Source organism: Streptopelia decaocto (assembly GCF_964273445.1).
Source record: "Streptopelia decaocto genome assembly, chromosome: 5".
NCBI lineage: Eukaryota > Metazoa > Chordata > Aves > Columbiformes > Columbidae > Streptopelia > Streptopelia decaocto.
Window position 1 is genome coordinate 59,991,881 of NC_138659.1, and position 26,390 is coordinate 60,018,270.

General features: G+C 45.8%; 1 protein-coding gene across 1 annotated transcript in view; it reads left to right on the forward strand.

Moving 5' to 3' along the window:
• Positions 1-2,753, forward strand: part of CFAP58 (cilia and flagella associated protein 58) — a 57,448-nt gene extending 54,695 nt beyond the window's left edge. The window contains exon 18 of the mRNA XM_082052823.1: positions 1,645-2,753. Coding sequence (XP_081908949.1) covers positions 1,645-1,765 — 121 coding nt within the window. The 3' untranslated portion in view covers positions 1,766-2,753. The remainder of the gene's footprint in view (positions 1-1,644) is intronic.
• Positions 2,754-26,390: the final 23,637 nt, after the last annotated feature.

Genomic DNA, 26,390 nt, shown 5'->3' on the forward strand with positions numbered 1-26,390 from the left:
TTGAAATCCTCTTCCTGCTCTTAGAATCTGAGTGTTGTCTTTCCCAGATGTCCCAGGCTTTCTTTTTCTTACTCTTCCCATTCACTCCTTCTGCTGCTTGCACCTTTTCCACTTCACTACTTTTCCTAGTTGCTTCTAGCAAGAGAGTTCCAGTTTGATCTTGATAAGGATGAGTGACAAAATGTGAAGCTTAAATCCACACCAGAGACTTGATCCTGCAGTCCTGTATATGTAAATAACTGCACTGAGGGATGTCAGTAGTAACTGGGAGCTTTTGCAGTGGTTCCTTGCACATTAATTCTGCATAATATATTACAGTATTCAGCTGCATAGAATTTTCCATACTGATGAGCACATCTGTTGGATGTCTCCGTGGGAGTGTGAAGAAAAAACGAGCAGAGACTCTGGGCCATTTTCTTTCCCCAAATTTGGAAGCCCGATAGTGAGATAGGACGAGCCATCTAAATATAGCATGTTAGTTTTAGTGCTGTCAGCTGGCACATCCATTAGTGTTACACTGATATGATTAAAAACATTTATAAATGTTTTTCATGCTTAAGTTCATCTGTGCCATCTTTTGCCTGTTCTCCCTCCTCCATATGGATTAAATTTGGAAAAGGAAGTATAACCAGTCATCCTACAGGGTTTCTCTGAACTTCCTTCTCTCCCGACACAGATATTTAGGGACCAAGAGAAAAGCATTAATTCCAGCAAATGTTTTATTTTCCCTTGCTGTGGACTGAGAAAGGTTGCTAATGTGATAAGGCTGGGTTTTGCAAAAGCCTGGTTGCACTCATGTTTGTGTCGCCATCTCAATTACTATAAAACAACAATAATGGCACTGACCTTGTTTGTAAAGCATTGAGACCTCTGCTGTAACAATAAACGAGTGCTTCATAAAGCTCCACTTGGTTGATTTTTAAATATCTCAGGACTTTTCTTGGAAACATCCAGGTATATCACAGTGAGTTTGAAATACTGCCCTTCGTATTTGTTCTGCTGTGCTTACTTCCCCAACCCCATAAGAGTGGAACCAGCTAACCCTTGTTCCCTCATCTTAAGGCCATCAAATTCAAGCCCTCCTGGCTCCTCAGATGGAGCAACCTCCTGGGGCTGCCAAGGCACCCACAGCACTCTGTTAGTTTTCTGCAAAAGTCACAAGCAGGGTAATTATCACTAGAACTTTGTTGGAACGTGATGACACATAACACTGTTTATTCATTAAAATTCAACAAAGAAAAAATATCTCCCCATTGCGCCTTTGATGAATGTAGCTGCTTGTTTGAAAACAGGCATGTACTTGCTAGAATGGGATGGTGATTAGAAATCTGAAGTCATGGAGCTCATGTACAAACTTTCTCTAATGAGGTTCTCTGACCATTTTGGGGAGTAGCACAAAGAGAGCTCATTTATTTCTATTTTTTAATAATTCCAAAACCCATCAGTAGGCTTGTAATTAGATCCAAACAAACACCTAGTTTTGGCGGTTTAGCCTAACAGGCTTTAATCAACATTTTTTTAATGATCTCTTGATACGTAGTTGCATCAAAGAAACTTTGGAGGACACAGATTTCCTTAGTTTGTAAACATCTCTGGACTGCAAAATGAAATATGTATTTTCCTTTTCTTTGTTTCTATTCAAAGGGAGAAGGAACGGTCCTTGATTGACATGGAGCCTGAGTTTCCACGCCCCAAGTCTGATGTTCCTCGCTTCACGGGAGGGGGCTTTGCTCTCAGCAGACCCCTTCCCAAAGTTACGGCTTAGGAACGGACTCATCACATTCCTATTCCCAGTTTCTTGCTAAACTCTATTTGTGCTGGATTGTTTGAGAAAACTTAATTTAAGAAGAAATTCAGTATCAACTTGCCCCCTGAAATCACTGTGTTGCTGTCAGGAAGAGATATTTTATAGTAGAATTAATGTAGTTTTGGCTTACAAACTATGGACCAAATCTGCCCATACGATGCACTGAATAGTGGAGACCATGCAGATATTTCTTCTTCAATACTGTGTCTCTATTTAGTGCTGTAACACCACAAAATGCCCTAATATGTAACTTTCCCTTTACCTCTGTTGTAAGCACTCATTCCATTTATCCTCTGACTCAAAGCACCTGAAAAAAATGAGAAAACAGAAAAGAAAAATGACTGGGCTGCTGTTTCAAGCCTTACTGAGGAAATGCAAAATTAACAAGCCTTTACTTGGAAGTATACATGTAGCAGTTTTTTTTTGCAGGTAGTATATAATAGGGCTTATGCGGTGTTTGCTACAGTTGTTAGTAAGATCAAGGAAGTCTGTGACCACAATGTACATTATCAAGAATGTGATTCTGTTTACTCTGGTAAACAGAAAGTGACATAATTATGTCTGTTCAACAGGGGAGACTGTACACACTGGCTGGGACATGCTGTTCTCCCACACAAATCCTTCCAAGTGATTTAAACTTGGCTTCAAAATGTGGCAAACTTTGCTCTTTAATTTCTAGACACTTGGGCATTTTTGTAACTTTCAGAAATTGTTTTTGTAATGCAGCAGGAGCCCTCCAACCTTTTCAGCCAAAAGAGATTTAATTACCATTCATTAACAAGTGAAATAACAAAGTCACGGCATGAGGTGCTGAAGTATAGAAAACTTTCAAGCTGTAAAATAAAATGTTTTGAAACTGATTTGTACACGGAAGATTTTTCCCAGCCTGGGGGATAAAAATACTTGTCCAAAGAGATATGCTGATAAATATTTCACATGCGCTAAAAAACCCTTTGCAAAGATTTTGTTCTTTCCTTTGGTGGAATACATAATTAAATATTAAAGCTACTGTGGGAAACTTTTAATGGAAGTGTTTAATTCAAAGGAATCAAGTTAAATACGACAGGGATCTACTTTGCTTTTGCACTGGGGACCAGAACACTTAGTCATCAGATCCATTGTATTTTTCTTTTGTTCCCAAAATAGCTATTATTGCTTTTTCTCTGTCAAGTGTATTATGCTAAAAGTATCATTTTAGGGCAGTCATGCTGTCTGAATCGTGTCTTTTATTTACCTGACGTGTCCTTATAGTTAGAATAATTGAGAATAACTGACATGGGCACTTGAGTTTGATGGGATCCCAAGTAGATTCTACTGAAGCTTTTAAAAGCTGGTGTTTGTTAAGGTCCTGAGTATCCAGCCTGGAGCTGGACTCTGCTCTGCCTACTGAGAGTGGGAAGTGATTTGTACTGAAATAAATCATCCAAGTCACATTTATTAATTCACATGAATGTGAGGCACAGTTAGACTCCCAGAATACCATCACACTGTGATGCAGAAGCAACTTCTTTGTTACACTCTGAACTGCACAGCGTACCTCCTAACTTACCCAGAGGTAATCCAAGCCTGTGTACATCTTTCACTCTGTTATCGGGGTTTAGGAGACAAGGTGTTACAGTGATCAGAGCAAAGGGAGGGGAGCCAAGCAGATGGAATCTGTTCCCTAATTGCACATATTTTTATGAATACATTGATAAACCAGATTCTTTTCCTTCTTTAGATGTACTTAATATTAGCTTTCATTGCACAGACTGGATTATTTTTATGGTAATAAGCTCCATCCCTAAATGATTCTTGACCTGAGTTTTCCAGTCTCTAAAATGGGTGGGATCGTGTTTGTCCAATGACTTGCAAAGCTGAATTCACTTATGTCTAAAAAGCGAAAACTGTGATTTTTCTCACACAACGTTTTCTTCCAGTCTGAATGGCTGAGGAGTGCACTAAGTTCCACCTACAAAATACAGGAGCTTTTACTGTGTTCATCCACAATTTCAGGCATCCAGATGTGAATGTTTTGGCCTCTGTCTCCGGTTTTATGACATTATTTACTTACTACCAGAGAAACTAAATTCACAGGTTAATTTGGAAAAGCTGGGGGAAAAAAAAAGGGCAAGAAAATACAATAATCAAATTATTGTCCGTAACTTTCAGCATAATCAGGAATAGAATAACTGCAGCCAGCTTAATTTATAGTGCTAGAGAGTCAAACCCATTTCTCAGTTCATGTAATAGAATGGATTAAAGCACACCAAATCCCTTCCCCCCGGTCTATAAAAGTCAGGGAGCTTGAAAAATTGCTCTGGATGTCTGTGAACCCAGCTGATGCTGAGGTGCTTTTAGTGTTCAAGGATTTGGCTTGCACAGCAGGGAAAGGCAGAGCGTTAATGAGAGTATCATTTGTTCAGTCGCTTCTGCATTGTGAGCAGCAACTCTGAAGTGCTTCTCCAAGGTTTGTTGCAGAATAATGTTAATTGAATTCCAGTCTATGCAAGATGTAAGCCTCAAAGTAGCAGGCATATCTTTAACTTCTTGTTGCTCTAAAGATACGTGAAAAGATGGAGGCAAAGGGCTATGATCCATGGCACTTAAGTTAAAAGAAATCTCTCTTCACTTTAATTGGTTCAGATTGGAGCTGTAGTAGCTTGCACAGTAAATCTATCTTGGAGTGTTTTGCAGTGAGCAAAGTATGTACTATTGTTCGTTTTCAGAGCTCTTTGAATATGTAGATAATATTTTAAGTAACTTCCCTTCTAACTTAAGCTCTGATCTTGTTTGGCAGGTCTATATTCAGTGCTTTGTACAGGCAGGACACAAACAAGACACTGTACACTGAATTATCAAGTTCAAAGGCAGGAGCACGACCCTTCTGGGATCACCCGTCCACTACCAAAGCACATGGCACAACAATCCAGTCCTTAATTTACACTTGCTTTGTGAATCCAGAGCAGCAGGAGCACACATTACACACCCAGTAGCATGTCCTGCTGCCATAAATCTGGGAACCATTCGAGTCACCAGCGATGAAAAACAGGTCACAGCTCAGGCATTGTTGTGTTGAAAGCTATGAACTCCAAAGTAGGATGGGAAGTCAGAAAAAGGGTCACTACTTGGCACCCACAGATGAAAGCTTTTACAGGCTTTGCTGAAGGTGGAGCAGCAGGTGCTGGGCCCCAGGGTACTAATTAGGCCTTAATGATCCTGATCAGCTCCACCTGGGCCCAGAAGCTCCATTTAACAGGCTCAGCCCTGCTAAGGGGTTTCTTGCAGTCTCCTGTTCTTTAGGGAGCAGCTGCCTCTTGCTGCACCCTGGCAGCACAACGTGACATATTTTGTACCATTTTCGAAGTACTTTCAAAGAGCAAGCTGCTACAGGATAGAGAGGAATGAATGGAACAAGAAAGAGGGCTCTGGGTGTTTAAAGCCCAGGTGAAGAAGAGGGAAAGTTTTCTTCCCAGCTCCTGCAGAGGATGAGCCGCTATGGAGGAGCCTGGCTGCGTGTCCCAGAGCATGGCACGCAGGTGGGTTGCCAGTCACTGTGTGAGTCCACAGTGACAGGTCTCAGGCTGCTGTTTCATATCTTTGTGTTGGGGTGAAACTGTTGTGTCCTAAATAAGTTGCAAGGAAGAGCAGAGAGAAATAGGTCCTTGATTTATTCCTTATCTCCATGTGAAGTTACCAGAGGGTAAAGTTAGTAGGAGAGTCAGAAAGAGAAGGCAGGCAGCAAAACCAGCACCTGCCATCTATGAAACATTAATGACTCTCCCTGAAAGGTGGCCCATCCCAACTGTCTTTACCCAAATTAGAGTCTCTAAATCATGTGCATTTGTATTTAGGCACTTTAGCAACTGAGTATTATTTTCCTGGCAGGTGGTTTAGCTGTTGTGCCATCTCCTCTAGCAGAGTGTATTTTTAGCGTATTTCTAAAAACAGGAGCTTGATTTTGATGCTCTTTCTGTTCTCTACTTGGGTGCTTTTTAAACAAATACTAAGCAACTGCTGTGATGTGGACACCCCCCAGTGTAGAAGCTACACCATGACTGTCTCATGATGCAGCTCGGTTGGTGAGTGTCCCCACTGAGTGCTAATTGGGTGGTGAGTGACCACAAGCAGGATGCCAAGGAGGGGAACAAGCATTGATTTGTGAAGTAAAGGGGTGATATTGAACTGGAGGAAGAGTGCCGAACCCTGCAGACTGCTCTGAAACAAAGGTGAAGGTAAGCTTTGCTCTTGTCTGCCTTGGCTAGAAGCAGTGCATTTCTTAGTTTGTCGCATCTAATCACGGGAATGGGATGGGCACCATTAGTGTTGGCCTTCTGCAGGCTGGCTGCTGTTGGCCAAAGATCTGGCAGTATGTGGGGCACTTCCACAGAGACGGTTTTAACTTATTTTTTCAAGAGGAACTGATATTCTCAGTCCCTTTGTGCATCCAACAACTCTCGCTCTACTTGCTGGTGGGGCTCCTATTTTCTGCCTTGCTGGCTTGTGTGGTGCTCATCTCTTCTGCAGCACCTCTGAGAGGGTAGCGATGAACCAAATCTGAAAGTCATGGGCAAATTGTGGAACTGTTTCTTAACCAGGGTGTATCTGGGGATTTTCTGTTTGGGATCCTTCTTGTTTACAGCCTGAGTGTTTTCAGGGAAACTCCATGGTTTTCAAGGAGGTACTCCATCCTCCAGGGCTGATGAAAGGCTGACCAGGATGACCTTATCATGGCTGGTCAGAGCTTTCTTCGAACAGCGACTTTCACAGTTACGCATCCTGTGCTGGATTTAAGGGAAGGTTTGCTCCCTTTCTGTGAATCCCATACCAGTTGTTTTCTTCATCTTTATTATCCTTTCTCATTTTTCACAGAATCACAGAATGTTAGGGATTGGAAGGGACCTCGAAAGATCATCTATCCAATCCCTCCACTGGAGCAGGAACACCTACATGAGTTTACACAGGAATGTGTCCAGATGGGTTTTGAATGTCTTCAGAGAAGGAGACTCCACAACCTCCCTGGGCAGCCTGTTTCAATGTTCTGTCAGTCATGTGGTCTCACCAGGGCAGAGTAGAGGGGAAGGAGAACCTCTCTCGATCTACTAACCACCCCCCTTCTAATACACCCCAGGATGCCATTGGCCTTCCTGGCCACAAGGGCACAGTGCTGGCTCATGGTCATCCTGTTGTCCACCAGGACCCCCAGGTCCTTTTCCCCTACGCCGCTCTCTAACAGGTCATTCCCAACTTATACTGGAACCTGGGGTTGTTCCTGCCCAGATGCAAGACTCTACACTTGCCCATGTTATATTTCATTAATTTTTTCCCTGCAGATATTTGCAGATATTGTCAGTATTTCCTGTCTCTCCCCCCCCCCCTTTTTTTTTTCCTCCTTCCTTTCTGGGGTGTGTATGTGTGAGAGAGAGAGCGAGCTCTTCAGTGTGTGTAACATGTGGAGAGAAAAAAGGGTGTAAAGGTTGTTTTGAAGGATGTTATTTTTGCAGGCTGGATCTTGGCAGATGTGACTTCTCCTCCAAGGTTCCAGGAGCCCCCCATCCTGATGGTGGGCGCTTTAATCTGCCCAGGTGTGAAGTGGATATAGCAACATCCAGCCAGTCTCGGCTTTTTAAACTTTGGAGTTTTTCACAGCAAGAACCATTTCTCAGTGCTCTTTCTTGGCAGAAGACTAAGCAGTAATTTAAAGCCATTTTAATCTGAAATGAGAATCTCTACATGGGGTTTGAATGCACTTCAAGTGAAGTATATATTTGCAACTTTTGTTGGTCCCTCTTAATTTTCCTAGTGTCCCTGTAGAAACAAGGTATGTTTGTGTAGTGGCAAAACACATAGAGCTCAGCCTCATTGAGTGTAGAGTGATAACAGCAAAAACAGTATGGGAGTGATGTACTTGGGATCAGCACTGGAATGCAGGTGATTGACTGTATTTTCCCTGCAAAAAAACATAAAGAAACTGGTCAGCATCTGGTGCTGTATCCCCCTCTCCAGGATGAGCCTGAAATTTTATCTTGAGTACAGAGTATTTCTGGAGGAGAAAAAGTATGTTTTATCTAAAAAAAAAAAAAAATTAAAAAATCCAGTGCTGTGCTCATCTCCTGTGGGAAAGCACAAATTTCTAGGCCTGCTTTGGCATTCGTGTGATCAGAAGTGATCTTGCCAGAAGCTACCCTGTGGCAGCTGAGCTGCAGGAATTGACCACAGGTATGTTCTTAGCTGGCCCCAGCTGTAGAGTAAAATGTGTTTGCTTAAAACATCTTTGTCACTTCAAATGAAAAGGTGCACAAAGCAGCAGTTTAAATAAGCTTGTTTTACTTTGCAATCAGGGCAGGCTAGGAGCAAACACATGCTCAGTTACCACATCTCACCTGATGGGTGGTGACTCACAAACTTGTGAACATCCTCAGAATTGCTCAGTTTTGCTCTGCTAAAGCTGTGCTGCTTCTCAGCCCTGCTTGATGAAGGATGTGCAGAGGCATGTGGTGTGGCTGAATGGCAGGGCAGACTCTGGGGGCTGGCTGGAAAATATAATAAATGTTCTTGCTTCCAAGTCCCTGTTTGAGCTGTGTCATCCCCTGCAATTTCTGTGTTATCGTTCAGATGTATTCCCCCTTGGCAGGTTAGGAAAATGCATCATTGGAGTTTTATTTTAACTGAGTGTACGCAAGTCTTCCAGAAATTACCAAGTCCCTTGCTTATTCAGGTGCTGTAGCAAAAGAAGACAGACAGACCTGAAATGCCTCTGACCAGCCTTCCTTAACAGCCCTGCGTTGCTTTATTTGCGCAGTGGTGAATTATCTGCTAAGTCCCGGTGCTTGCACCAGTCCTGAATTTGGAGCAGCTTCAATAGTCAGCTTTTCTTGCCAAAGTTACATTCAAAATTCCTTAAAACAGCCTCTGTTGTGGCTTGATTTTTTGAGTGGATCGTGTCATTCTTGTTGCAGGAATTAGTGTTTCAACTGGTATGTGGCACAGTAGATGAGTTAGAGCAGAGCTATGTGAGCAGTTAAGTGAACTTTGGTTACAGAAATCAACAGATCTCTGCTTGAGTACGTTAGCTGAAAGATTAGTGTATTTCCATTTACATCTAATCAGGCACAAATCCTTCTTTGCTTTTAATATTATTTGTGCTTACTGGATCCCAGCCTGATGTTATTTTACTTTTTTCTCTGACTTTTACCATTGATGTTGAATGTTGATGGCATGTGAACCGCTCCCAGGCCAATTGCTGTCCCATGGTTGGTAGTACAGGATAAGGAGCCTGCTGCTCTGGATGGGTGTATTGAGGGTCTCACAACAGTGGGAGGGCTCTGCTGGTGGTGGGGTTTCTGGTGGGTTTGGCTGTTGTTGGATCCTGCAGTGAGGAGGTACTAAGGGGGATGGATATCCAGGAGACTGCTTCTTTGGTACAGGGCCAATGTTTGAACACACACACACACACACACACACACACACACACACACACACACACACACACACCCACCCACCCACCCACCCACCCACCTCCACCTCTGCAGCTCCTACCCAGCTTTTGTGGTGTGGGAAGATGTCAGGAGGATGTGATTCATAACCCTGGGAGATCTCACATTTCTGGTGGCAAATCTGATTTTTGTCTGCCTAATATGGAGCAGATGACTTTCCCCACAAGGCACCAACTGGCCCTGTGTGCCCAGCTCTGGTGGGGTGTGCAAGGGCTGGACGGAGCAGGGAACGAGCTCTGTTGTCCTTTCCCAGATGTGCAACCTCTCCCTGTGGCTCCAGCCAGCAGCAGATCTGGTGCGGGGATGCTTGTGCCTGGGGCTGTGTGCTCCCCTCCTTCTGCACAAGAACAGATGCCTGCGTTTTGCAGAGCTGTCAGTCATGCACCCTTCACAAGCACTGAAATTCAAATCAGGCAATATCAAGGGGAATTACACGCCAGCATCGCTTGTCTGATCAAGAGCTTCACCTTGTGCTCTTGAGGGATGCGTCTTATAATTTACTTCAGGCTGAGGGATAACTGAGGGTTTTTTCTTTTTTTTTTTCTTTCCTAGCTGCTCTGGTACAAGCTGGCAGCAAACTACCCAAACCCTCTGCAACCCGGTGCATCTCCCCTGCCTGTTTCCTCTCCTGGCAGGGTGCAGATTTCTACTGGGCTTTGATCAAGTTTTGCAGCTGGAGTATTGCTTTCTTCACTCTCTTTTATTCCATGTGCTGTAAGTTCTGATTTCCCCAGCACCATCCCACATCTCAGGGCTTCACCTGCTTTGCACTTGGTTGCCTCCAGCCCCTGAGCTCATGCACCCAAACAGCCTGGGGTCTGCCTGGGGGAAAGTGGTGGCACTCGCTGCTGTACCATGAGGCCTGGCTTCTGCTTTCATCCATCCACCTGCACTGCCTGGGTTGAAGCTGAATTTGAGGAAAGAAGAGATGCAGGAGGTGGTGGCCATGTGCTGCCTTTAGTAGTCTGTGGGCACCACAGGCAAGACAGCTCATGGAGGTTTTTTTTGGCTGGAGTTGAGGATGGGAACTTGAGACTTTTATAGCCAAATCTTGAGTTAAAATTCACCTGAGCACAGCACAGAGGAGTATCAGGGTCTGTGTTACAGCCCTGCCTCCTAGCATCAGACAAACCAGCTTTCTCCTACTCTCATGACACTGTAGCCTGCCTGATCCCTGCCATCACCTCTGCCCACAGGCTGGGCATGCAGGGCCAGATCCCCCCAGGTGAGCTGGGCAGGGCTGCCAGAGAACTTTGCTGAGTGCCCCTCTGTTCTTCTCTTTCCCCAGCTCACCAGGAGAGGCTGGGTTTGTTGAGCAGCTGGTGGGGTTTAACTAAACACACCTTGAAGTGGAGCTCTGGGAAAGGCTTTGCCCAGGGCTACGGCAGCACAGGCTGGCTGGCCTCAGGAAAATGCTGATGGGAGAGCCAGCAATTGGAAATCCTAGGAGGGAAAGTCAACCCTGCCATGGGTTTTATTTAACTCTTGGAAAAACAATAAGACTGGGTTTGCTGAACAATATTTCCCCTAGGAAATGCTGCCATTTAATTACAGTCCATATAGCAATATGTTGTGGGCAAAATGTTGCTCAGGGAGCAGGTGAGTGTTGGGAGCAGAGATCCTCGGTGTGGATCAGAGGCTGAAGTGTTGTCCCTAATTTGAGTGTGAGATACCTTCATCCCTCTCTGAGCACCTGCAAGGCAGAGAAAGGCAAAAGTGTGTTACCATGCAGGGCTTCCAGGCCACGCCTTGCATCTTCTCTGATCTTCCCTTGGGCTCATGCTGAGGCTGAAGGAGAAGAGAACTGGCAATAAAGGTGCTGGGTTAATCACCTGCTTAGAGAATGGCTCTTCCCTAGGGTCACAATATGCCATTACCACCAAGTTGTTCACCTGGCCATTGCAAAACACTTGAGATCTGCTGAGCTTTATCTGCTCCTCAGGGTGCCCAGGGAAACCTGCCTGCCCCAATGTCCTCTGGTCCAATGATGCTGTAGTAGACGGTGGGTTTCACAGAGCACATCTGGCTTCAGACATGGTGAGGTCTGTAACAGTGCTACAGGTGAAGACTTTAAAGAATGGGGCCAACACTAACCACATCATAACAACCCTGCTCAGGAGAGATGCCTGCATCATGTCTCAGGCAGCTGCAAGCACAAGGTGATTTCTTCCCAGCCGAGTCTATAGCAGAGCCCCTCAGAGAATTGTTTAAAGTGTGCAGGATCTTTTCATCAGGATGCAAACATCTCTCAAGTTTTAACCATTGCCTGGCACAGCAGCAATGGGGACAGACCTCCCAGCCCTGGCACACAGACCGGGCAGCAGAGCAGAGCTGGGAAGGGCCGCTGGGTGATGCTTCACAGCCAGGACCTGAGCCAGGTCCCCCATACCAAGCATCCTGGCCCCAGGCGTTTTTACCCCTTTGATTTGCTCACAAAAAGAACCCAGTTCCAATACCGAGCCTCAGGCAATCCCTTGCTGGATTAGGATATTACAAGCGTAGCTGCAAATCTACCATGAAGTTTTTCAAGTTGTTACTTTCCCTGTGGAGTCAGCACAGCAAAAGCCATGTCTAGGTGAGATGCTTCATCCCTTTTTTGAATTTTTTCATCTAATACCCTTGTCAAATACTTGCAGGCAGCTACAGCTTGAATCATACTGCATTTTTCTTGTGATTGCTTTGCCTGATATCGTGGTGAGTATTCGTATCAAGTCAGTGCATGATAGATGGTTAGATTTATGCCGTATGTTGTGATCTGGGGGTATAAATGTATTTAAGTGACTTATTCAGCTTAAGCATCAGCACTGTCTGCTGCTCCCTCTTCAGCATCACAGGCAAGGAGAGATAAAATAGCAGTGGTAATTGTGGTGATGAAGTGTCACTGGCAAATAATATGAACACAAAGACCATTTTCAGAGACAGATGGAATATAACTCCTCTGTAATTTCTCTTGAATTATTTTTAGAGTGGGACAGACTGAAAGCCCCTTGAGGAGAAGGGCAGCATGAAAGGTGGGAAGGGCTGGGAGCCTGAGCAAACACCAGGACTTCTGAAGAGTTTGTTTTTTTTTTTAAAGAAAAAAAAAACAAAAACAACAATGGCAGAGAAAGAAGAAAACTAGAAGTGAAAGATGTGGCGATCCCAGAAGCATGAGCCATTTTCCAGGGAAACTGCTCCCCCCAGAACAGGAGCTGAGTTTAGTGAGAGCCGCGGTGATAAATACAGCTGGCTGGATCATGGGGTTGCAACCACAGCTCAGGGCTGGGGCTGTGCATAAATCACTGTGGTGCATTTACAGCCCTTTTATGCCATGTCCCTCTTTTAATCTTAATTTACTGTGCAGATCAGGTGCCAAAGCCCATTTGCACCTAGCTTCCCAGGCTTCCCTGCTCTGCTTGCAGAGTTCAGGGGTGACAGAAGCTGCCTGTCCTCCAAAAGGACTTCACCCCAGTCCCTCATCTTGCCTCCAGGCTGGTGTGTCTGCCAGAGGGGTTAGGGCTGTCTGGTTTTGACTGCCTTTAGCAACTCAGCTGCTCCTTGCCTTTTACTTGATGCTTCCTCAAGGGCAAAGTGAGGTCTGCAAGCTGGGGGTGCTGAGAAAGGGCTTTGCTGCAGTGGGTGTGAAGCTGTCCTGGTCCCAATGTGATGGGAAGATCTCTGGGATCTGTCTCTTTGGGTGAATGCTGGGCGTGTCTTTCTCCACAAAAGCACCAATAACTGAGACTGTGGTTTTGTGCTGATCCAGGGTCAAACCCTGCAGTACTGAAGTCCAATGAAAGTTTTGAATTATTTTGTGAGTTTAGGGTTTTATTCTCTGAACTGTGTCTGTTGCCTTGGCTGGGGAATACCACATGGGAAAAGTTTCTATGTGGTTTCAGTGGGAAGGTTTTCTTAGGGCTCAGGGTGTTCCCAGATGCTGAGAGGGTGGGAGGGAGTGCATGGAGCCAGGCTATGCAGAATCAACAGCAGAGAAAGAACCACCATCCAAATCCAAGTGGTGTCAACTGGGGAAATTAAAATTAATGAATGAGAAGCACAGGTGCAGCCAGTCTTTCTGGCACAGACAGTGAGCATGAGGGAGCAAGTGTGTTTCCTCTGTGATATATGGTTGCTTTTGACAATAAGATGACATTTTGGCTTGCTTGGTGAGCAGGGGATAGAGGTGTACTAATGAGGAGTGGGAAGAATTTGGGATGCAAAGTCAGGGACTCCTGGGAGACACATGAAGAATATTTGCATAATCTCAACATCTTTCTTTAGCCCAAATCTCCAAAGTCTCCTTCCTGGAAACTTCACAAACTATTCCTCTGAATGCTTCATTAACAAGACCCTCCTGTCCTCTCCCTGTGCAGCTGCTCTTTGGACTTCCATAGTTTGTATGAGGGACTCTGCAGCTCTGCTTGCTCACTGTTTCTCCAGGTCTGCTGGAGAGCAGGTAGGATTGTGCCTGTGGTGTAGCCTGGTGCCTACTGTTGGTACATCTCTGTGTGTGCGGAGGCTGCTCTCTGGCAGGAGTGTGGAGCTGGGGTTAGTGCTGCCTTGCTGTAAACTGGGGTCTGCTGGGGTGCTTTTACCTGTTACTGCTCCTCTCTGAAGCCACCTGTGGTGGTGTTGGCAGGTTTGTGATGGATGCCATCACCATTACACCAGGTCCTGAGCAGCTCAGCTCCAAACACATGGGCAAGGACTGGCCTTTGCTTGCTGAACGCTATTGCTGTTTCGGGGCAGGCAGGCACTGGGTGCAACACAATTGTTCCCGAGTTATTTCTAGGTTTATGGCGCTCGGTAACACCACCATCAGGTAAAGAATGCTATGCCTGTACCTGTGCAATAGCTCAATTTGATGGCAGCAATGGCAGGGGCACATTATAGGAACAGGCAGTGGGAGGTGGAGCACTGGAAGTGCTCCCCTGGGCAGGACAGAACATGTTGCCCAGCATGTGACCTGCTTGGTGTGGGCTGAGTTTTGAACAAGAGACAGGCCAGGTCCTCTTGCAGCCACCTCCTGCCCAGTGTCCCAGCTCAAGTGTCCAGGCTGATGCATAAAACCTGCAGCCCTGCTTATCGTGCTGGAGTCTGCTCATCTCTGCTGGATGCACAGTGCTTGTCCTTGTAATACCTCTTACAGGGCTATTATTAAAGGTTTGGTGCAAGCTGCCAGTCCCTGAGGAATTGGTTGAGTGTTTCCAGTGCAAAACTGGGTATCTCTTTTATAGTGCAACGTGTGAGTGTAATAATTGTATCTTGCATGGGAAAATTAATCTGTGAACATTGCTGAGAGAGGAGGGGCTGCAGTGCCGATGTGCTGTTCCTTAGCAGTGCTGCATGTTCAGGATGGGAAAGCTGCTCTGACTTACAGAGCTGAAGGTGTATTTTTTCCCCCCCTTCTTCCTAATTTTATTTTATTTTGTTACATTTTTGCACGTATCCCCTCTGGGGCTATGATTTTTGTTTAATATCTAATTCATTTTTAAAGGCGAAGTCATGACTGTTTTGGAACTATGGGTAGGTTTTATTTTTATTATTTTTTTTAATACAGCAGCCACAAGCAATTTTAAAGCACTGCTTTATTATATAAAATGATCTTCCCTTTTGATTTGATGTTGATACTGCAGCCTGATTTATTTTAGAGGACTGCAGCAAATGGCATAAATGCTTAAAAGATAATTGTGTTGGTGATGGACGTATGGGTAGCATATGCACAGCACATATTTAAAAGATAGGATGGCAAAGCTAGTGTTGATCTGCAGCCAGGATTTCCTGGTGTATACAGAATATAGTTGTAACTACATCAGCCTGGAAGTGTCGTGATCTTCCAGCTTTGATTTGGGTGCTTGACCCAAGGTCAGCCTGGCACCAGATTTAAAGCAGATGGGCGAAGTGTTTGGATCGTGTCTCAGTAATGGGTTGTGTAGGTGGCTAGAAAGGTTTAGCTCAGAGCCAGATGTGGAGGATTTAAGGGAAGAGATGGAAAGGATAGAGATGCGAGAGCACAGAGGAGCAGCAGTAGACCTTCAGGGCCTCTGTGACAGGAAAAGGGCTGCAGGAGCAACCGTAAAACATGTACAGATGGATCCTGGGCTTGGTTCCCTGCATCCTCCTGTGTTGTTCCCTTGCCCCTCTGCCATCACTGTGTCACCTCCCATGCAGCAAGGCTGTCCCAGGGATGCTGTATATGTGTGAGGTGTTCCCATCTGCTCCCAGACTATGTGTAGGAGTGTGGCCTTGTCGTGCCACGCTCTCGGCAAGTTTCCCATACTGAATGTGGTGTATTTTGGCACCGGGAACTCAGTATGTTCCTTCTCTAGTGTGTAACTGGAAGTTGACCTATGGAGAGGAATCTCTTCCTAGGCATCAAAGCCAATGAGGACAATGTAACAGGTAGTAGGAAGGTGAAAGCCAGTGAAAACTCTTCAGAAACAAAATGCTGAAGTCCAAAAGGAAGCAGCAGGTCTGCCTGGACAGCAGTGGTTTGGCTCAGGAGCCTTTCCACCTGATTCATCCCCATGCACATAGTGCTTGCTGCCTGGTAACCACCTCCACAGTCTCCTCCAAGGCTCCTGTGGCCTCTTTCTGCCACTGGTGGTTGTGTCTCTGCTGTGCTTTGCAAGTACAATGGGTGATGACCTCTGCTTTTCTGCCAGCCAGGGCATGGGGTACCTCTGGGCTGGGTAGCATGGACCAGTGTGGAACACGGTGGTGTTGAAGCCTGGGTGGGTCTGAGGGTGCAGGAGGAGCTAGTCAAAGGAGGTGCTCCTTTGTGAGGTGGGCTGAAACATTTTGCCATGTTCCTTTCCAGCAGACATTATCTGAATGGCATCCGACAGGACCTTGCAGCAACAGATTACTCAGCCTCCCTTCAGTTTTCTGATTTGCAGTGAAGGCCTAACTGGGTTATGCTGTGCTCCAGTCCTGCTGCGGTTGCCCAGTCCTGTGCCTAGAGTCCTCCTTTGTCCACCACCATCAGTCCTGTGCCATGTCTCTGAAGGAGAGAAACAAGGGTGCAGTTGTGGTAGTATCTTCCTGCTGGGCTCTCCCTGCCCTGCCCAGCTGAAGGGTTTTTCTTTGGGTGAAGCTCAGAGGGTCTGGCTGTTGTGGCATTAAATAGAGACAAGACACTGGAGTTATGCTGGGCATTCAAGTGCCACCACCCTGATAGATGCTTTGGTGTACCATCATTAACATCTGATTTGTGGAGAGATAGATATTTGGCAGCATTTATCCTTAGTGCAGAAAGGAATCACAGCTTTTTAGTCAATAATATGACTTGTACCTTCACACAATGTAACTTGTTGGGGAAGCTGTGCTGCCAGCGGGTATGTGCACCCCTCTGCTCTCCCTGCGAGGGCAAGCAGGCTGATTTTATTTCTTCCTTTTGGAGCAGGACCCACATCCTTGTTCTTTGGCTCTTCTGGTCTTAATGCACAACGAAATATACTCAGTTGTGTGGAACCTGCTGCAAAGAAGGAGGAGAGGAAAATAAATGGTGTGAGGTGGGGGAAGAGGGGACAGGAGAGCAGGGAGGAGCACCAGGGAAGAGAAGGGGACGAAGGTATATTTAAGCAAGCAGAAAGGTCTCTTTGTGTCTTTGCAGTCTGACTGGAAAGATGGTGAAGGAGAACAGCCCTCCAACAGTACTACCACAGCGGGGTGAATCTCGCTGCCTCTCACAGGGTAGGGTTGTGCCACCACTGTGGTTGGGAGCTGGCTGTGGACCAGCTCAGCAGGGAAATCCTGTCTTGAATGACCCTCAGCCATGGGAAGGCTCGACACTCTGTCATTTGTTCCCTACTGAAGTTGTTCCTTGTGAGGTATGTTTTTTTTTAATCGCCTAGTGGATGAAAAGCAGACCAAGTGATGGATGTGCTGGTGATGTTTGTTTGAAGTTTGCATCAAACCTCTTTGGTCTGGAAATCTCTCTGGCCTTGTTCTCACCTTCCGAGCTCACCAGCTTGGAGTGGAACACACTGCACCAAGGTAAAGTAAAAAGGTTTGGGTGACTGTGCTCAGCTCAGCATCTCCCAGCCTCAGCTGCCTGCGTTTGTGGCATCCCCAGGGAGCCCCAGTGTGGGCAAGGGGCTGAGCTCTTCAAAGAGCTGCACTCCTTCAGCTTTGTTGGCCCTCCCATCATCCAGATTTGCCTCCCTGTACTGGACATCTAGCCACTGCACTGAGTATTCTCAAAGCTTTGTCTGCCACATCCTCGTTTCTTCCAGCTTGTGTGGTATGATAAATTTAGCAGGGAGTTAACCTTCTCTGTCCCAGCCCTCAGCATCTCCTGAATGGAATCTCTGTGCAAGGAATTGGATGTGTCGCCTGCTACTGACATAACCCTGGGAAAAGAATCTGTTTTATGGTGAAAGGGCACCTTTAAAAACTTCTTATGCCTGTATTCAGGGCATTTCCTTTGGAAACAGGGAATTTGCATAGGACACTAATGGACACATTACTGTCTTTTTGTAGAGGATTTTTTTTTTGGTAGTGCTTCAGACTCTTGCACTATGAAAGGGAGCAAGGCTATGGAAACACAAGGACAAATTCTAGGCTGTCTCGCTGTGAGGTACTTCAGGTTCAGTACAAACTGTCTAAGTAATGAGACACCTCACGCAGCTGCATCATTTTACTGACTCCCAATGAGATGAGACAGCGAATACCTCACCAACCATGGAGACGGTGGCAGTACAACTTGACATAATCTGGAGAAATAACCTGGCTGTTTAGCTAGCTCACGTTCCAGTTGCTGTATTGGTTTGTCTGGGCTGTGCAAATTGCAGTGCAATGGGACTGTAGGCAGGATGGCTGATGGTCAGTGCTAGTGTCAGCACAGCTCTGCTGACTCGCACTGATGTAAACTCCAGAGCAGAAGGATTCTGGCCAAAGAGCAGGGGATGAGGACGTGGTGGTGTTGGGTGGGAAACCTGCCTAGTGTCCTTCCTGAGTCAGCCCAGGAGCTGGGTAAATAAGGAGCTGTGTTTGTACAGCCCATGGTTGAGATTTTCTCCATCTTCTATCAAACAGTGCCAAGGTGTGTCAGCACATCCCTGTCTACCTCTTCCAAATGACTGATTTAGTTTAAGGGGCTTCTTTAACCCCTATCAGACTGAAGTAAAACCTGTAGCTCTCTGTTCCGTCCTTTTCTCATCTACTCCTGACCTGTTGCAGCTGGATTGTCCTTTGTCATGTCCTGCCCTGTATGTCTGCTTGGAAGCAGGATTTGGATGGAGGCGAGGGATAGTGCTTTCTAAACAAGGCACCCTGAGCCCAGGCAATTCATGAGCTTTATGCTAAAGCAGCTGTATGCATGCTGGGTGAACTGGTCACTGGAGCCCTAGCACAATCCTTCTTTGCCCAGCATGGCAGGAAGGCTGCAACACAGGAGATGCTCAGTCCCTTGATGTGGCTTCTCTGGAGGTGGCCCATCCAGGACAGTGGCTCATGGAGGGTTGTTGGAGCACCCTGAACCTCCGGGCTGCAGTAGGAGTGAGAGGCAGACAGGCACAACTCATGTTGTAGCCAGATGCTCCTGTTTTTTTTCCCTCAGGTAACACTACGCACAAGCAGAGGGAACCGATGCTGCAGCAGATCTGCCTCCAGGCTCAAGGCAGGTGCTGATCCTGCTGCTCCAGCAGGATCGAAACCTGTGGTCCTGCGTTTGGTGTTAAAAATGTGACAGGACTCAGCACAGGGAGCCTTGGTGCTGTGAGCATGGCAGGTGAGGAATGGCTGAGCAGGGCCGCATGCTGGGAAAGAAAATAGCTGCTCTCTGTGCAGCAGCTGCTTTTGCCTTCACTGTCTGGCCCAGGAGCTGCTCCCCGTTGCCACATAATGCAGCAGACGTGCCAGAGCTGCCTTGTGCAGTGCTCAGCCCTAAGTGCATGGAGAGTTGAGGCCTTCAGCTGGCAGGAGAGCAAACTATGAGAGGGCTCCCATCTTCTAACTTTATTCTCTTATGTGCTTTTTAGGGGAGCTGTTGGCAGATTAAGACTGAGCTGCTAGAACAGATGATTTCATAACTTCTACAGGACCTTCCTCTTTACTTTGATTTTGTCCACCTGAAATGTCTGTCTGGGGAGAGGTTATTCAGCTGTTTCAACCACTGTTCTGATCTGTTGTGCCAATGCCTCTGCTGCTAATTGTTGTGTCTGTGATAGGAGTGCAGAGAGAAAGCAGAATCACTCCTCTGCTTCCCTCTACAAGCAACTGAAGGAAGCAAAATGCCTCTGTCTAATTGCTGGAGGTGAATTGGTTGACTTTATTTTGGGTACCCATGAGGTGCTTGTAAGCTGCTGGACTATCCCCCAAATGTCTGTGCATTTGCAGAGACTGGGGAGGGTTAAAGTGAAACAGAAGTGAGTGAAAACGAAGAGTATGAATTGGAGCAACCTGCAAATGTGGTAAAACTCTGGAGAGGAGGCTCTGCCACTGAGCTGTGTGCTGGGATGGGAAGAAGGACAAAGCTACTTTCTCCAAGCAGCCTGACTGTGTTGCTTCATTACTGGCTTAGCTGGAAGAGCTCTTGGAAAGCGTTTGTGTGCAGACAGGAGTTAATTGTGCTGGTTTTCTCCTCAGCTCACCTAGTCTTATCCATTGATGTCTCTGCAGCCTTCCCCTTGTCTTTTAAAATTAAGGCTATTGTTTTTCCTGTTGAGGATCTGCCGCTAAAGAATTGCAGTCTTGGAGGCATATGAACTTTTCTCTGTCACTTTAAGTTAAAAATACAGACAGTCTTTATGAATGAAAAAGAAATTTCATAGAAATGTTGAATGTTATTACAGCTGGCTGGGAGTCTTCTAACTAAATGCTTTTTAGCAGAATGTGCCGACTTGTTGAAACTGAAACTCCTCAAATACACATGCTTATTTTAACAAGACTTGCAATGGCAAGGTGCTCTCAATTCCATGACAAAATTTCTGGGCAGAAATGGAGGAGAAAGAGCTGGGTCAACTAATAGTGCCCTGGTCCTGGGGTGTTTGCCTCTGATTGGGGATGTTCTGGCCAGACCAGCCACTGTAACTGTGGGTGCCTAGAGGAACTGGCTTGGTGGTGGGAGAGGAATGTCCCCTTCAGTTGTCACGGAGCCTCAGAACTGTCTCATGACTTGTCTCTTCTGACAGAGCCTGTTGAAATGTGATGCTGAGCCAGGATACATCAGTGCCTGGAGCCCCTGTGGGTCTTGTGGGGGGGAGCAATCAGTGGGTCATTTGCAGCTGCATTGCAATGTGCCAGCTTCTATACAACAAAGATGCTTTTTAAGGCCGAACTAGATTCCCTCATGAAGGAGAGATGAAAAGGAGGCGGTGGTAGCTGCAGAGAGAATGCCACCGGAAAGGTTATTCTTTGATTTGGGGTTAAAAGCAGATTTCTGTGCATTTCAGCTGTAAGCCCCGTTAAGTGCAGCTCTAGGCAGTCTGGAGCTCTGTGACAAGCACTAATTTTGAGAGATTGTTCTTTGCTGTTGGACAATTACACACGGATCACAGCAGGAATCTGAGCATGGCTAATCTAAATGGCCTGGCATTTTGTTATTCAGGAAGTAATGTTTTTGGATTTGTTAATGTTATAGAGCATTTACCCTATACAATAAAAGTTCAAATATTCTCTCCAGGTTTCATTATTTCTCAAGTTTACTCAGTAAAGGTAGGAATGAAATACATGGGCACCAATGTTTGTTTACAATTATTAGAAAATTGCCATTTTACTGTCGCTAGCCACTCCTGTGTGTGCCACCTACAGCACTTGGAAGCAGAAGGACTCTTGTCTGAAACCTCTTCCTGGTGGGTCTTGAATAGCTAAATCTGTGTGCTGGGCTCTGCTGAGTTGCACAGTCCAACAGGACCTGCTGATGGCTGGCAGCTCAAGGGACCTGCATCTCAAGCAAACAGCTCTTTGTGAACATGCTGTCCTTGGGACTGTGCATTTGTCCTTGTCAGATGGAAGCTGTCGGCTAGGTGGCAGAAAGAAATTAATATTTCCTGGTAATGTACCACAGGAATAGGAGAAGTTCTGGGGAAAGGTCTAACTGAGCTCTTTGGTGTCTGTCTGTCACAACTGAGAGCAGTTTTAACATTCAGAGGTTGCTCTACATGTGGATAGCACAGTTTTTTCTCACTGAGCAGAACTGCCCAAAGGTCAGTGCCATCTGCCATGACTGCAAGGCCTCAGCCAACTTACAATGTTGCTGCTTGGTGCTGTAAATTCAGCTACAAAAGAGATCATTGGTATTTGGGAAATATTTGACTAGACAGTTACCTGGAAATCAGTCCCTCTTCTCTCCCCATCTGGGAAACTGGTGAGTGGACCAAACATCTGAAAATTAGGTTTGAGTTGTTCCCAGCCCTGCTGAAGGCAATGATGACACTTGGAGGTGTCCCACTGCTGAACTGGCCCTGGATCCTCTGATGGCAAGTGCAGGAGAAGTGTCGGAGTTGTCTAAGGGCGGCTCCTGTTGTGCTGTGCAGTACAGTGCCTTGTTACTGCTGTTGCTGCATCCCACTACTGGATGAACTGGGATCCAGCATCACCATGCATGATTAAGCAGGCTAGTCAATAAAACCTTGGCTAGTGTAGAACAGCTGACTTCAAGGCAGTTCCTTGCACCAAAGAATTCAGCCATGAGTATTCAAATTCATCTGGGAGCAGCTTGTTAGTACCACCTAGATACTACAGTAGTTGCTGAGCTATAAATACTGAAGGCAGACATAATATTAAACAGGCTGTGTCATCAATTAGCTAATGACAGAAGCATAGAAACGTTGGATAAAAATAACCTGTAATAGCACAATTCTTTTTTTCTTACTCCCTCCTACTCTCCCTCACCCAGAAATGAGCAGCTCTAGGACACCTCATTTTTTACTATTAATAATTTAGGAGCTGTAACATTCTGTGATGAGCAGTGTCTGATCTGCAAAACATTCACTTTTTCAGATTGCTTTACACTTCTAATCATTTGCAAGAAGCAAAGCTGGAAAACAACAAGGATTTGATGCACAAGATTCATTCAGGTAATGAGGTGTAGCATGTGGTGCAGCTTCTAGATGGAGTTTTAGTTTGATAACAATATGGTGATGGCAACAGCTGCCCATCATGCTTCAGTGTAACACAAGCAAAGAGCCCACACAGGCACAAGGCATGGAGGGGGCTCCCAGAAAAAAAACAAACTTAGTGTTACATTAATTCCTGGGCTTGGATTTGCAGCTGTGGATCAGACCCTACAAATGCAGCTCAAATCAATAAAAACCTGGTCTAATCCTGTCAGAGATGATGCAGTGTCAGAGTCTGCCTGTGCTTTCATTGCACATCACGCAGCAGAGCCACAATCCAGCGCTTGGTGCTACCAGGGGGCAAATGCCCTTATGGATGGAGAACTTTGGCTCCCTGCAGAGCACTGACAGTAGCCTGTGTGTTTCTCCTTGTTTATGCCCATGTCTCAGGGCAGAGGATGAGGCTGTGGTCCCAATGTCAGCACTGAGCAGCCCTGTGGCAGTTTCTTGGTCCATAGAAATGCAGAGGGGTTGAGAAGAATGATCTGCCCATTGCTAAGGAGCAGAGCCCCTTTCCCTCTGGATGTGCCTGCTATAACCAAGCACGGGCTTTGTGAGGGATGGATAACTGCAAACATAACTGCACAGCTCTGGTAAGGGCAGGGGGTGGATTTCCTTAATCAGTTTTGTTCAAAACTGGCTGCCAAGCTTAAAAGGTCGTGGAGGAGGAGGATACGAGGAAAGGGAGGTGCAGACAGACTGACCCACAGACAGCATGAGCATGCAAACCCTGCTCCTGAAGTTTATCAGCCTGAGAAAACCCCTTGGCAGGTTTCCAGAAAAAAAATAGAAACACAGCTCTCCTGAATCTGTATTCCAGCCATTAACCCCCTTATCAAGCTTTTTCTTTTTGGCATGGAAATGTTCTGGATGTGACAGGCTGATGTGAGAGCTGGAGCCTGGGAAGCCTTTTTCACCCCTCTAAGTTTCTCTTTGTGATTTATCATAATAATAGCTTGGGATCCTTTACATAAAACAAGCCCTGAATTCCCACTGGTTTTTAAGTGGGTATAGTGCTGACTTGCAGGTTGCTGTGTTGCTCCCTGTCTCTGAAAGCCTTGGTGCTGCTGCGTGTTTGTTCCACAGCCAAGCTTGTCCCTGAACTTCAAATGCAGCCCTGGGCTCTCCTTTCCCTCTGGCCTCTGGGCAGGGAGCTCAGGTGGCTCTGAGGGGCACAGAGAGATGCTTTCAATGATGTTTTAACTCGGGTGGTGTGTAGGACTGTAATGAAAGTGGTTCCTGTTACTCTTCGCTCTGTCCCAGCCGGTTTGGTTTTGTTTGCTTGACAGTGCTTGCAGCAACAGATTTGGGCCATGTGGATTAAGCCCTGAAGCAGACTTTGTGTGGCACTGGGGACAGGGATTCACAGAGACAAACTTTCTGCTAATCTTTCCAGTTGTGTTCATAGTCAGAGAGCAGCCAGCTCCTCTGCAGGGTGATTCAGAGAGGCTAAATAAAGCTCTTCCTCTGAATCAGTCTCCTGGGCAACTCACTTTGCAGTTCCCATCTCTACAACGGCCTCCAGTGCTACAGCTGGGCCAGAGCTGGAAGCCCAGAGCTGGCTGCAAGAACTGGGGGCTTTGGGGTGCTTCATCTCCCTGGGGCCGGGGCTGGACCAGCCCAAGGGAGGCACCTACCCCACAAGAGGGAAGGTCTTCCCACTACCATTGTTGTGTCACATGCTGGTGATTCGGGGAATCTGGGATTCCCCAGAAAATCTGTGGTTTGGGGAACCTCCTGATAATTCTGCTTTATATATGAGAGTAGTTATGAGTCAGGAAGCCTTGGCAGAGCCAGCAGCATGGCCTGCACTCCCCTGAGCTTGGTGACTCAAGAGCCAAATGATGGCAAGTGGGAGAAAGGCTGAACCAGATCTTGAGCAGAGAAGGGAAACTGTCATGATGCAGCTCATCTCCACTTAAACTTCCTGTTGTTTTCTAACAAAGTCAAACCCAGTTTGTTTCTATTTAAGTAACAAAAGTGCATTGCAAGTGTTGAAATTAAGATAGGGTTTGATGGGGATATCCTGAAGTGCCTCAGCTTTTGAAAATGGAAACAAAATGTGTTTATTTTTGTTTGCTTGCTTCTTTGGGAAATTCTGTTAGTCTTTAGAAATCAAAACAAACTTCCAAGTATTTCATGCTGAATGGTCTTTCTTCTTTTTCCCTACCTCTAACGCACACCTGTGTGCAAGAAGCCATGCCCTCCTCTAGCTGCAGGGAGCTTGTGCTCACTTGATGGGCAGGCTGGAAAAGCCTTTAAAGAAAGGCTCTGACTAACTCGTGCTGTTGGGAATACACAGGCTCATGATGGATCAAATCAAGACAGTGAAAACACTGGTGAATAAGTGGGAGAAAAGAGCTGTAATGGGCACAGGCAGTGAGGATAAGGGGATGGAGCTGGCCTAAGGGAGGGCTGGGAAGGGAGCGAGGGTGCGGGGTTACAGCTCATTCCCAGGTGAGCAGGGGGTGACTTCTCTCTCTGCTCCTCCTTCCCACTTGTGGCTTCTATGAAGCTCTAGAAATTGCAAGCAGGAGCGATTTAGCATGTCACTGATGAACACAGGAGGCTTTGTGGTAATTAGCTTACTGCTAATTAGGAATGTCTTTGGGTATTTCTTTGAAAGAAAACACTGATCCATTTATAACAAGCTACCAGTTGTGAAGCAGTTACCTGAAACATGTTTTTCCCTTTCTCTATAAAGAATTAACTTAGTCTAAATTTTTAAATCCAAATATGTCAAAGATACCTGTCAAGAGTGATTCATCTTTGTAATTTAAATGTTGTGAATGTATCCTGTGAAATGTCTGCAATAAGTCTCAGTTTTACTTGCTTAAGATAAACAAAACAACAAAAACCAAAAAACCTGCCAAAGTAAACCACAAAATCAAGCATGACTAACTCCTCAGAGTGTAAAAGGGACATTTAATTTTTCTAAAACAGTGACAAACTTCTGAAATCTGAAGGCCTCTGTGCACACATACTTCCATGTAAATGTTAAAATACTCATGGATTTTTGCCTTGTTCTTTTTTAGTATTGACTCCCCTGACTGGCTGCATGCACAAGTGATGGAGGCGACTCTGGTCTCTTCCTTGCTTGGTTATGAGATAGGAGCTGCTTGGGTGTGACATCCATGACTTCTGGGTTCCCAGTTTGTTGCCTGCAATCAGTGTTGGGTTGTTAAGCTATGGATGTTTGATAAGAAGCCAAAAAGTGAAAATAGGGCTTGTGTCAAAACTATTTTATGTGCAGTGAGTAGAAATTACTTTAGCGAACACTTACAGTGAAGCAGAAAGCAATGGTTGAAATGAGGGACCAAGACAAATTTTAAGCCACAGAGATTCAAAGCAGAGCTGAAAACTGATCTGAGATGATGTGCACACGATGTCTGAGCCTTATTTGTTCTCAGATATCTCAGCTGTATTATGCATGTCCTAATCACAGAGGTCTCTGCCCTCCTAGTCCATGTGGTGCGAGGGCAGCTGCTGTGCCGTGGCCAGTGCTGGTCCCCGCTGCCTCCTTTTTTCTGTGCATCCCCAACCCCTCTGCTTGTAGCAGCAGGTTACTATTTTTCATTTTGTTTGTGTGCTGCAGAGCCAGTTGGAGCAAGGACCAAGCTTCAGGTACAACCTCTGCAAACTAAGCAGAGCAAGAGAGGATGAGGTTTGCTGGGTCTGAGAGGTGTCTCATGTGCTTCAGGCTCTGCACTGGCAGTGCTGCTCCCTGTGACTTGAAGGGAGGAAGCTAAATGCCATCTTATTTTCCAAACTTTTCTAACAGTGATGGTGGTGAATTTGGCTGAATAAATTAAAAGACTTGAGAATTTAAAGGGGGATGAAATATTACTTGTGTTTATTTTAAAAAATACATATCACTTTTTTCAATATTTTCATGGCTCATTAAGTTCTGTTTTATTTTGATTTCCTTCCTAGAAGCTGTATGATGTGCTACTCATTGCTCAAACTCAAAATGGGATTTTTATCTTTGGTACTATCTGTTTAAAATATGTTTGGCAGATAAATTCCTCTTATTTCCACTTTTCTATCCACCCCAAGGCTTAAATAGCT